Genomic DNA, 13368 nt, shown 5'->3' with positions numbered 1-13368 from the left:
TACACTCAACTATACTGAAACGGAGTCGCCTCTTCTTCACCAACAACAGGTCGGTGCCATGCGGATTGTGTGACCTGCTCACAGTCTTTTGACCTCTGCGACGTCTGCCGTGACACAACCAAGCTGCTGCAGGCTGGGCGCTGTGTGGCCAGCTGTGGATCTGGGTATTATCAGGATGCTGGGCTTTGCTTAGGTAATCTCTTTATTATTTACAATATTTCAAATATCATACTTAGCTGCAGAAAAATAAAACATTTTCATGTTTTTGTGTGTGCCTGTAACTCTCTGTGGGGTGCTTTGCTGGATAATGAAAATCAGACTTATCAACTTTTCCCTACAAATAAAATAATGATTTAATAACCTGCCCTTCTTCCTTGCAGATGATTCCAGGTAAGGAAGGATGAATCTGTCAATTGTGGCTTCCCTTTGTCAGGAAAAAGGGTGCTAACAGCATGCCCAGAGTTGTGTTGACTTTCAAAGTTTGTCAGTGTGTGCTTTTCAACAAGAGGGATGCCTTTGTGGTTTTCAGTGGGTCAGAAACATCACAGAATCGTAGAATTGTAGAGTTGGAAGGGACCCAAGAGTCATCTAGTCCAACGCCCTGCAATGCAGGAATCTCAGCTAAAGCATCCCTGACAGATGGCCATCATGTTGTTTTTCCCCTCCCTTGCAACGTTCAACCTCCTCTTCCTCCCCCATTTCCTCTTCATGCACCACATACTGAGCCACCTTGAAGGAGCTCGGGTACTCATTCATGCCCTGAAGCTCAGCATCCTCCGTACAACTCACTCACTCCTCCTTTGCAGCAACAACAGGAAGGTATCAAGTTACACTGAGTACACAACCTTGAGAACAGCGTAGGGCATCCTGTCTCACGCTCAGTAAAATCAGAAACATCACATGATGTAAACAATGTGCTGCTATCACGCAGCTGGTGAGCTCTCACATCCAACATACCCAGCTCCCTCAACCATTCCTCATAAGGCTTGGTTTCCAGATCCTTGATCATCTTGGTTGCTTTCCACTGCATGCGTTCCATCTTGTCAATATCCTTCTTAAATTGTGGTCCAAAGAACTAGACACAGGACTCACTCCATGTGCGGTCTGACCAACACCAAATAGACACTAGAACTCTGCTGATGCAACCAGGAATAGCGGCTGCATCACACTGTTCTCTCATGTTGAGCTTGTGATCTACTAAGACCCCTAAATCCTTTTCACATGTACTACTGGCAAACCATGGGATGTGGGTGGCACTGTGGTCTAAACCACTGTCCCTAGACTTGCCGATCAGAAGGTCGGCGGTTCGAATCCCCACGACAGGGTGAGCTCCCGTTGCTCAGTCCCTGCTCTTGCCAACTTAGCAGTTCAAGAGCACAAAGTGTAAGTAGATAAATAGGTACCGCTCCGGCGGGAAGGTAAACGGCATTTCCATGCGCTGCTCTGGTTCACCAGAAGCGGCTTAGTCATGCTGGTCACATGACCCGGAAGCTGTACGCCGGCTCCCTCAGCCAGTAAAGCGAGATGAGCGCCACAACCCCAGTCATCCACAACTGGACCTAACGGTCAGGGGTCCCTTTACCTTTACTGGCAATCCAGGTGTTCCCCATCTTACATTTGTGCAGCTGGTTCTTCTTGCCTAAGTGCAGAACCTTGCATTTGTCCCTATTGAAATTCCCTTCATTAGTTTTGGCCCAGTTCTCCAATCTGTGAAGGCCATCTTGAATTCTGATTCTGTCTTCTGCAGCACTGGCTACCCCTCCTAGTTTGGTGTCATCTGCAAATTTGATGAGCATCCATCAACTCATTTATCCAAGTTGTTCATAAAGTTGTTGAATGACACTGGGCCCGAGACAGAACCCTGTGGCACCCCTCTTGTCACTTTTCCCCAGGATGATGAGGAACCACTCATCATCATCCATAGCAGAGCCTTCTACCAAGATTACTGATACCTGTATAATGATTTAGATCCTTCATAAGCACCTGAAAGGCCACATCAAGGAGGGAGTGTTGTAGTCACTCAAAGGACCTGTTGATGGCATTTTACCATTGTACTGTTGAGAGTGTATTAACTTATAGTCTGTGTGTGTGGTTTGGGAGCTGCATGGTCAGGGGGAAAACAATGCTGTCCAGGGTTGTAAAGACTGCAGAGAGAATCATTGGGTGCACTCTTCCCACCCTGGATCAAATCTGTGCTTCCAGGTGCCATAAAAAAGCTGCAGAAATAGCGCAGGATAGTGCACACCCCGGAAATGATCTCTTTCAGCTGGAAGAAGGTACAGGGTTATAAAGACTAGGACTAGCCACCTGAGAAACAGCTTCTATCCAAATGCGATTTTGGTTTTAAATGCAGTGTAAGGAGTCTGTATGGGAGTATATTGTATTTAAAAATGGGGTATCAGAGTTTTTAGGCGGCTAACCAGGTTGGGATAGCTGGGATGGCAGGCTTGTTGGTTTTTGAATGTCTTACGTAGATTTCGTTGTTCTGTATGGGACAATGACAATAAAGATTATTGTATCGTATTGAGTGGAAGGGCAGTCTCCAAAGTGTGCAGATATGGCCCCAAGGCTACCAGTTGCAGATTCCTGTTCTGTAAGAAACTCTTCTTTCTTTTCTGTCTTGGCCAGCCTGCAAGAAGACATGCTTTAATTGCACTGATGGGTTTGTGTGTACAGCATGCAAAGATTTGCTGCAGTTGAAGGATGGCCAGTGTGTGGCATCATGTGGTGAAGGATTCTTTCCAGGACCCCTCCAATGCACGGGTAAGATAGATAGATACCCATGTTTGATGACATGAGTTGGTTGTGTATTCTCCTTGGTCTAGTAAGGACAGCCAATATGGCCCAACAATAGATAGCATGTTTGTTGTGGAGCTGGTCTCAAATGCCCTCTAAACTCTGAAAGACTTTTTCTCTACTATATGTTTTGGAAAGTTCTTTTTCCTCTATGCATTTGGACACCTCTTACAATATTTCAGCCACAATGTGCATGATGGTTTCCGGAGATCAAGGAGAAGTTTTCTGTCTGTTTTTGGATACAGTTGGGTGCCATTTTGAATCAAGATGGTGGACTGAACATTAGAATTCTTGAGCAATGCTGAGTACAAGGCTGCTAGTATTTTATGTAAAAGAGATGCTTGATAACAATACAATACAAAAATGTCAAACAGCAGCTGCTGTTATTAAACTGATACAAAAAAAAAAGGTTTAAAAAATAACAAGAACAATGGAAGATTTTGTATCTCGGCTGCCAATTGCCATAACTAAATGGAAACGAAATATATGAAGAATGTTAGGGTATATTGATACACACATAACTTTATTTGTAAGCTGTCTTTCTACAGTTAAAACCATGCTCAGGGCACCTTACAACATGAAAAAATAGACAATTGCAGACATAATGTAATAAAATATCAAATAATACACAACCACATTGAAACAATTTCCACATAAATCATAGCATCTAAAATAATGATACAAAAAAGTTAATAAAAGCAACACAGGCATCCCAACAAAAACCCCTAAACAATACCCTGGCCATGCTAATCCATGCTAAGTCTGCAATCCTATGCTCATATACTTCCCTGGGAGTAAAACCCATTGGACTCAATGGTGCTTAATTCTGAGTACACACGCACAGGATTACACTGTAAATTAAGCTCAGAACAGACCTTTTTAAATTAATGGACCTGACTTACTCATGTTCATTAATTTCAATGGGCTAAATTGAATACCACCCATTGTGTACAGATCTAATAATAAGCACGTTATTTCGTGATGCTTGAAATCAGCCTCAAGAAAAATTGTGTGTGTGTCTGTGTGTGTGTGTGAGAGAGAGAGATCAGTTGCTTTTTAGGTATTTTCCCAGTCTCATTTAAAAGGTCATATTTGGCCTAATTACCACATTGTTAACAATTGGCTCAAACTGCATTTTGCTGAGAAATCATACATTATGTGGGTAGAAAGCATTCTGCGAACAGAGCGCACTTGCGTAGGCTTGAAAAGGCATAACTCATTTTCTTTCCATGATCCAGGCGTCTTAGGAATTTAGAATGTGTTTTGGCAAAGGCTGACAGAGGGGAACAGGGGAAGATGAGGGCACAGAGGCAGGGAGCAGGATCTGGGCAGGACATTTTGAGAGAAGTGGGAGAGAACATGAAACATTGGCAGCCAAGCCCAGCTCAACCCACCGCTTGTTGGATTGTTCCAATTTAATTTGAGCGGTTCAAACATGTCTACTTGGAAGGAAACTCCACTGACTTCAGTGGGGCTTACTCTCAAGTAAGCTTGATTTCCCAGTCACTGGGAAACCCTAGCTTAATTTAGACCACAAATCCATTTTTAAAAAATGGTCACATTGTGAAAATCACAAGTACAGTCATACCTGCTCCAGGTTGAGTGTTTTCAGGTTACACTCTGCGGTGACCAGGAAGTAATGGAGCGTGTTACTTCCGGGTTTCGCCACTCATGCATGCGCAGACACTCAAAATGACATCACGCGCATGCACAGTAGCGACGAATCACGACACACGCAGACGCGCAGTCGTGGGTTTCGCTCTACTCAGGATGCGAACAGGGCTCTGGAACGGATCCTGTTCGCATCCAGAGGTACCACTGTAGAAGTGCTCTGTAGAAGGAAGAGCCGCATTCCCCGAAATAACAGGGAGTTTTATGGTCATCATGCCATTGTCTGACAGTGTCCTGCAAACCCTGATGTCCTTCCAGTGAAAAAATTAATAGATTCACTTCTGACCTTCTGAACCATTTGCAACATGCTACCTTTAATAATAGCACACTTTCAGCAGGCAATATGACCGCAGGAGGTTCCCCTCTTGCTTCTAAGTGGTTCAAGATGCAAGATGGAATTCTGAGTAGGAAGCAGCTGGCAATCTGCATGTTAATATGGTAGCTGCATGATGCCAGTACTTGCCAGCTGATTATGCCAAACACTGCCTCTGTCTGCCACCATTTTAGGACCAATGGATCTCTGTAATTTTCAGCCTCCTGAAGCTCTGGCTAGAGGATTGAAAGCTTGAGAGGCACTGTTCTTACACGCTGTGTGACCCTGTGCATGTGTGGCTTGATAATTTGCAAATGGGTTACCAAATAGTTCTTACAACGGGGGTCAGAATTAGACAGCCCCTGGGCCAAATCATGCATATGCACACACACTGAGACCGAAATGAGACCTGGAAGGAGTTTACATTGGCTGATACTTCGCAGGATGGGAGTCTCCCAAATCCTTTTGAAAGTAGCCTTCCTGCAAAACTGGTTTCATAGCCAGGCTGCTACCGAAAGTCCTCTTCATGTTGTCGTTTTGCCTTGCGTGAGAAATGTGCTGCCTCTGGGTCCAAGGTTTTTAGAATCACAAGGTCTAGAAATTTATTGCATCTGGGGAGAGGAAGCTGGGATTTTCTAAAGATGGCATTCAATTAAAAAAAAAGTCCCCACTTAGAATATGCACAGTGCACAAATCAATGTTCCTTTAGAATTTGCAAATATTGATGGCAAAATCTGAATTTTGCACTTGCCCAGTGAATTAATGGATGTGAGCGAAACACACATACAGTGGTACCTCGGGTTACATACGCTTCAGGTTACATACGCTTCAGGTTACTGACTACGCTAACCCAGAAATAGTACCTCGGGTTAAGAACTTTGCTTCAGGCTGAGAACAGAAATCGTGCTCCGACGGCGCGGCAGCAGCAGGAGGCCCCATTAGCTAAAGTGGTGCTTCAGGTTAAGTACAGTTTCAGGTTAAGCATGGACCTCCGGAATGAATTAAGTGCCATATTTTTGCTCTACAAGACGCACCAGACCATAAGACGCACCTAGTTTTTGGAGGAGGAAAACAAGAAAAAAAATATTCTGAATCTCAGAAGCCAGAACAACAAGAGGGATCGCTGCGCAGTGAAAGCAGCGATCCCTCTTGCTGTTCTGGCTACTGGGATAGCTGCGCAGCCTGCATTCGCTCCATAAGACACACATACATTTCCCCTTACTTTTTAGGAGGGAAAAAGTGAGTCTTATAGAGCAAAAAATATGGTACTTAATCCGAGGTACCACTGTAGTCTTGCACTCGTAGATTGAAAAGGTGGTTTTTCCCATGTGGCTGAGCAGAGCAGGCTTTCCTTCTGGTCTACTCCTACTGAGTTTTACATTTTCCCTCTTGCCCGGCTCTCTTCAGTGTCTCTTAATTGGCGAGGCCCCCCCTGCAGCCAAATATGGCTATTCGTTTCACCTTATTACTGCTTTTGCAGCTCACTCGTCCCGCATTTCATCTGTATTTGCACTCATGCATGTCGGCGGGAGAAACTTGCTGGGAAGATTTCTTCTCTTCCTCCAAGGAGTTCAAGCAATTTGTTTTAGTTCTGCCTGACTGCACTTTTCTGCATAAAAAGAAGAAGGGGTGGGGGGTGGGGAGAGAACCCACGGAAGAAAGTGCTGGGTTTCAGAACTTGTTCATAACTCAGTAGGCTATCCACTTCCCTCACCACGTGTGTGTTTTTGGCTTGAGGCATTAGTGGGAAGAAGACAGATTAAGCTGACATTAAGCCCCTCTCTGTACCCTCGTACAGAGTGTCTACAAATGGATAACTTCCCCAGCGATCACTTTTCTCTGATGCTCAGTGCTAAAACCTCGTGAGACGACGGCCATCTGTTAAGTCCCACGAGGTGGTGAAAAGAATTTTCCTAGCCATGCAGTCAGAAATCTGGGAAAGCGTCCGAGTGGTGAGATTCCTCTCTTAGCAACAACAACTACCAGACTTTTAGAAGACATCTGAAGGCCTATTTAGGGAAGCTTTTAATGTTTGATGTATTACAGTATCTTAATATTTTTTTTGGAAGCTGCCCAGAGTGGCTTAAAGCAAAGATTATGGGACAATGCACACAGTGACTTGCGATCTCGATCACACGCAGTCTGTAGTCCGCTGGCAGTAGGAGTTCAATATGGGTATGTCTTTAAGTTAACATCTTACATCAAAAACCTGACAGTACCTAACTACCGAAGGCTTTTCACCAAAGCTAGACTAAATGTCTTTCCCTCTGCAGTGTTGGATGGCAGGTTGAGAGGAGTTCCCTACCAGGACAGACTTTGCTCGTGTGCTCAAGACATCGATTCCTTAAATCATATTTTGTTGCATTGTGCAAAATATGAGCAGGCCAGGGCTGAACTGATACTACCCTTGCTGGTACCTTTCCCGGGAAAATCAGAGGCTCACTATGTCAGGTTCCTACTGGAAGACCGGACAAATGCTAGAACGTTAGCAGTGGCAAAGTTTTTATCAGTGGTTGTAAGAACAAATGAGCCCTATATTCTAAACAAAATGCTTGATTAACCTGGAGGAAGGCTGTATGAATTGTGTATTGACTTGTAATGATTTGTTGGGTCTCTGGACCGTAATAAAGATTGATTGATTGATTATTATTATTATTATTAGCTTGGTCACTGCTTTCCCTTCTGCCAGTCAGTTCAGATAGTACCAGTGGTCTGACTCAATAAAAAACAGGTTTCCCATACGGTTACATGCGCACCGCAGTAATTTTCCACTTCATCGTTTGAGCTATTTATTTGGTTTTTAAATTTAAAATGTATACTGTCGTACCTTGGTTCTCGAACGCCTTGTGACTCAAACGTTTTGGCTCCCGAACACTGCATACCCGGAAATGAGTGTTCCGGTTTGTGAACGTTCTTTGGAACCCGAAAGTCCGACTCAGCTTCCGATTGAGTGCAGGAGGCTCCTGAAGCCACTCGGAAGCCGCACCTTGGTTTTCGAACGTTTTCCGAAGTCGAACGAACTTCCGGAACCGATTCTGTTAGAGAACCAAAGTACGATTGTATTAGAAATGTTTATTTCTTGTTTTTTAAATAAATGTTTATTAGAAGTGGCCGAGGAGCCTTTAAAAAAGCAGCACTGGGAAAAAATATTATATCAATGAGATAACGAAAGTATAATTGAAACGAAGTACAGTCATGCCTTGGGTTACAGCCGCTTCAGGTTGTGTTTTTTTGGGTTACGGACCGCCAAAACCTGGAAGTACCAGAACGGGTTACTTCCGGGTTTCAGCGGTCACGCATGCGCAGAAGCGCCGAATCGCAACCTGCGCGTGTGCAGACGCACAGGTGCAAGTTGCGAATGCTGCAGGTTGCAAATGTGCATCCCGCACAGATCACGTTCACAACCCGAGCGTCCACTGTATCAGGATTGCAGCAAAGTCGTATCTGTGATGGCCTCTGGAAACAACTATCTAGAACAGGGGTTCCCAAGGCATGGCCCATGAACTTCATTCAGGCGGTCTGTGGTGGGGCTGTGTGTAGCTCCACATGTGTGAAGAATGGCAGAAGGAAGCTCTGCCTTCCTCAGAGGATTAAAGCCACAGCTACCGGCAAGGAATGGCAAGGTCCCAAGCACTACGGTTGCTAAACAATGGGAAGAAAAGTCCTTGAGTGATTTGCAAAGCAATTTCCAAGTGGTCTAGGTGGAGGCAAGTTTGAGAACCACTGGCTGGGATCATTTCTGAATAGTATTGTGACCCATGGGGGCTAGAACTCGGAGTTTATGTGTTCAGGCAACAACCTGAACACATCTAATTGATGCGCATCCGATTGACACGCATCCGATTGATGCGCACGCACAGCTCTGAACTCAGAAGTGACCCGAAAACGCCACTGAAAGGGTGGAACATTTTACAAGGGCTCATGGGGGTCTGAAACGTAACTCCCGCACAAAGTGACAATTGCCTGTGCTTGTGTTCCTTGTCGTTGGGTTTAGATTCATTAGGGCCAGGGCCTTTTCAGTACTGGCCCCGATTTGGTGGAACGCTCTGTCACAAGAGACTAGGGCCCTGCGGGACTTGACATTGTATTTTATTTTGTATTTTAACCTGTATTTTAAATTATGTTTCTATTGTAATTTCACTGGTCTTAGCCACCCTGAGCCCGGCTCTGGCCGGGGAGGGCGGGGTATAAATAAAAAATATTATTATTATTATTATTATTATTATTAGTCTTCTGTGACTAATTATTTATTATTTATACCCCGCCCATCTGGCTGGGCTTCCCTAGCTACTCTGGGCAGCTTCCAACCAAATATTAAAATACAGTAAAGCATCAAACATTAAAAGCTTCCCTAAACAGGGCTGTGTTCAGATGCCTTCTAAAAGTTTGGTAGTTGTTGTTCTCTTTGGCATCTGGTGGGAGGGCGTTCCACAGGGCGGGCGCCACTACCGAGAAGGCACTCTGCCTGGTTCCCTGTAGCTTTGCTTCTCGCAATGAGGGAACCGCCAGAAGGCCCTCGGTGCTGGACCTCAGTGTCTGGGCAGAATGATGGGGGGTGGAGATGCTCCTTCAGGTATACTGGACTGAGGCCGTTTAGGGCTTTAAAGGTCAGCACCAACACTTTGAATTGTGCTCGGAAACGTACTGGTTCTGTCTGCAGGGAGCCTGTTCTTTTTTGGGTTTTAACTCTAGGTTCATCATTACCCATGTGAACTCCCCCACCTAAGGTTAATGACACTCAGCCAATATAATTGCACCCACCCACCCAAATGCAAAGGATGAGGCATGAGAGTGGGAGCAAGTCCGTGAGCAGCTGGAGGGCAATTTCGGATGGGAGAGGCAGGTTTGAGTCTGTGGGCATGTTCAGAGTTGAATGGGAGACCTGCCAGTTATTCTCCACTTCCAACTTTTCTTTCCCCATTTCATCAAGAAGCAACCACGTTCCTTTCATCATTCCTTCCCCGCTCACCCCACGACATGCTTTCTTCCAGAATGAAGATCTGTGTGCAAACTAATTTGCTATGGCTCTTTCTTCCTTGACAGACACTTCTTTTAAAGGACGATAAATGCATTAAAAAGCGGAAATTGGAAATCTGTAAGGAACATTAACTGCACAATTAATGCTCGTGGGAACCATGGGCGCCAGGGGGAGCGGGTTAGGGCATGGGGAACTGCCTGACTCAGAGGGCAGCTTTCCCCATATAGGCCCATGCAGCCTACTGAACCTCAGCTAATGGTTCAGGCTCCATGCAGATGTTGGTAACAAAACAACGTTTCGAACAGGGTGGTCAACACAGGAGCCTGAAGCAGGGTTTCCTCCCAGACTAAGAGAGAGAGAGTTGGGATCCTGGGAGCTCGGTTCTCTTTGATTCTTTTTTTAACATATCATTTTCAACAGTAATTAAACATACTTTATGCATCTTATTCAGTTTTTTTTTACTTCCATCAGTCCTGTCTGAAAATTTTCCAGTCTAATCTCTTAGTATGCATTTCTTATTTTCCCTATTACATTTCAAACTCATAACCAATATCTCTATCTTTTTCTACTCTGTAACACTTCGTATATTTCTCCTTATAAAACTTCTTGCATTCCTACTAGCGTAATTTGTTGATTACAGTTGCTCTTCAAATAATTCATATACTTCTTCCAATCTTCTGTAAATCTCTGGTCCTGCAGGTTTCAAATCCTTCCTGTCATTTTTGTCCAATTCTGCATAGTCCATTAATTTTGTCTGCCATTCTTCTTTCGTCGAAATTTCTTCTTGCTTCCATCGTTTCTCTTTGATGCTTGGTTTCAGCACAGGTTAAAATCCATAGGAAAAACTAACTTCAGTTCTGTCTTGGGTGGAGCGGTGAGAAATATAGAGGGTTGCCTTCTTTGCAATGGCTCTAACAAATCTGGAGCGCACTTCTGGAGAGATGCTCTTTCTTTGCTAGGCAGAAGAGGCGGGTGGGTGGGCTGGGCTGTCATTTTCTGTTTTGCAAAAAATGCCTGGACACTAGTGGTCACCTTCCCACCTCTTCTTCCTCTGCAGCTGAAGAATCCTCTCTCTCTCTCTCTCTCTCTCTCGGAAGGAAGAGCTGGAGACCACAGAAGCCCCCATGTCTTGAGGCTTGGCTCTGTTTCCCTTTAGTTAGTCTCCCTTCTGTGAGTCTTCAGAACCACCCAGACAAATGGAAAAAGAGACATTGCAGAGTGAAGTGTGGGCAGGGGAGGGGGAGCAATCAATAGTTGCTAGGATTTATTTATTTCTTTAAAAGCAGCCTAGGATAAATTGCCTCAACGGCTTTCCTCGTGGGCGCAGGAACTCAAGCTGCACGCTCGAACAGCAGCTCAAATTGCACAACAGCTGCTATTGTATTTGGGCATATGTGTGTGTGTATATGTGTATATATATACTGTATATATGGAGAATTTGCACTGGATGAGCTGATCAGATTCTCAGTCCCTTTTCTCTTTAGAAAAGACCGTGATCGGCTTTTAGGGCAGATTAATGATCCGTGTTTCCCAAAACTATTGTGCTGATTAGGTTGGATGCTTCACAACGGCGATGCTCTAAATAGACCTCGCAGTGGAATTTGGAAAGGTTGCAGTTGGCGCTGTAGCTTCCTTCTGTATCTCCCCCCCTGTAGACCTGCTTGGGTTACCAGAACTTTTCCTTCTCCTTAGTTGTTCTGAACCTTCCAGCACCACTGTCAGCCAGCACAGAGGATGAGCCACCAATCACTGAGTGATGGATGGGGACTTAGTCCTGAGCTGAGACTCTCTGTACCTGTTCACGTGCTTCCTCAGTCACCTTAGGAGTGTGTGTTATGCAAGGCAATCCCAAGGCAGATATCGATCCTATGGACCTTTCCTGTTTGATCTGCGCCGTCCTTGCAGCACTAAATATAGACGTCCTGATCCCGCTAGGCAAGAGCCTTGCAACGATTTCTGCTTTTAAAACCGTCCAATAAGGAGGGGATGAAAAGGGTAGTGAGGGGAATGGATCTGAGAAACAAGACAATTTGAGTAGGCTTGTTTCCTAATTACGGTTCCTACACCTCGCTGTCCTCATTTGGCCTGCAAATTGAGACAGACACCTCCTCTCTCCCTTCTCTGGAGGTGAGCCAGCTCTGGAGTTTTATGTGTGAGATCATCATTGTGGCTAATAATGGGCGTTAGATACATCCTCTCACAATCCTTTTGTCTGTTTATGGCTCCTTCTGATGGTGACATGAGGGCAGTTGTTCCCTTGCGATCTGATATGGTAGGATCCCAGCTTGTGTTCCAAAAAAGGGTCATTATTAAACCATCTACGTGGCACTTTAGGAAGTAGGATAAGCAGAAGTCAACATCTCTGCTCCAAGGAACTGAACTATCTAAAGTAGCAGTTCTCCTCCTGTGGGTCCCCAGATGCTGTTGGACTTCAACTCCCATCATCCCTAGCTAGCATGGCCAGAGCTCAGGGATGATGGGAGTTGTAGTCCAACAGCATCTGGGTACCCACAGGCTGAGAACCGCAAGGGTGGGGAACCTCAGGCCCAGAGCTCAAATTCACCCCTCCGAGTCTCTCTTTATCTTACCCTTGGGATTCTCCTGGGCCACACCCCCTTTCCCCAGGCTGTACCCCCCACTGCAGCGGCTTTGCATCCTCCTCGAATGTTTTTCCTTGACTGAAATGTCGTACCTTGCAATAGGAAACAGCCCGAAACCCAAACACCACCTTCCATGGCTGCACTCCTGCATGAGATCATAGCTCCCAAAAAGTGCTTCAGGGAACGTGCAAGATTGCCACCTCAAAAAAAGCACTTGGGGGGGGGCAGCGATCTTGCATGGTGCCCCAAAATGATCATTTTGGGTCGTATTTCCCGGAAAAAGTGCAGCCCCAAATCACACAAGATTTCAGTGGCTGTTTTGACCACTGCCCTCTCACGAGGAAAAATGGGGTGTCCTGTTTTTTTCCAGGGCAGTTGACAGATATGGAATGTGTCCCTGAACTCTGATTATTCCTCTTGCTATCCTGGGTAGAGGGCTGTGTGTGTGTGTGTGTGTGTGTGTGTGTGTAGAAACTAGCCAGCTGTACAAAGGTAAAATATACATTTATTGCTCCACCCACTTTTCCTTCTCTGGCCCTGCTCACCACTGGAATATGACCCTTGAGTTTAAATACTCTTGATTTCAATGCAGGGCAGCATTTAATACAACTAATTGGAGGCAGATCCAGGCAGCCACTGCAGGCAGAGTCTTACTTACTTTGGCTTTTCTCCCCATCCTTCTCCCTTGAGCATTTCAGCCATTCTCAGACACAAGCATCAGATATTCGAGAACAAGGAGAAAAGTTGGCAGCATCCAACACGTAGATGTGCCTGTGATTATTCAGGTCTGCGTATGCCAGGAGATAGAGACAGAAAAGACACCAGGGAGTCTCTGTGTGATAGGAAGACTGTGAATATAGAATCGTAGAATTGTAGAGTTGGAAAGGACCTGGAGGGTTATCTATTCCAACCCCTGCAATGCCTGTTTCAGGACTGGATTTTAGGGTGCAGGAAAAAATGGTAGAGGGTATTTTGCCCCCTTAATTTGCCCTAGTGATCAACCTCTCTTG

General features: G+C 45.2%; 1 protein-coding gene across 2 annotated transcripts in view; it reads left to right on the top strand.

Annotated features, from left to right (window-relative positions):
* Window positions 1–13368, top strand: part of FRAS1 (Fraser extracellular matrix complex subunit 1) — a 369664-nt gene that overhangs the window by 177678 nt on the left and 178618 nt on the right. For both annotated transcript variants that reach the window (XM_081020604.1, XM_081020603.1), the window contains exons 12-13: window positions 50–193; window positions 2629–2763. In XM_081020604.1, the coding sequence (XP_080876730.1) occupies window positions 50–193; window positions 2629–2763 (279 nt within the window). The remainder of the gene's footprint in view (window positions 1–49; window positions 194–2628; window positions 2764–13368) is intronic.

The sequence above is a fragment of the Podarcis pityusensis genome (assembly GCF_964106645.2).
Source record: "Podarcis pityusensis genome assembly, chromosome: 9".
Taxonomy (NCBI): domain Eukaryota; kingdom Metazoa; phylum Chordata; class Lepidosauria; order Squamata; family Lacertidae; genus Podarcis; species Podarcis pityusensis.
This window is presented reverse-complemented; position numbering and strand designations above follow the sequence as displayed.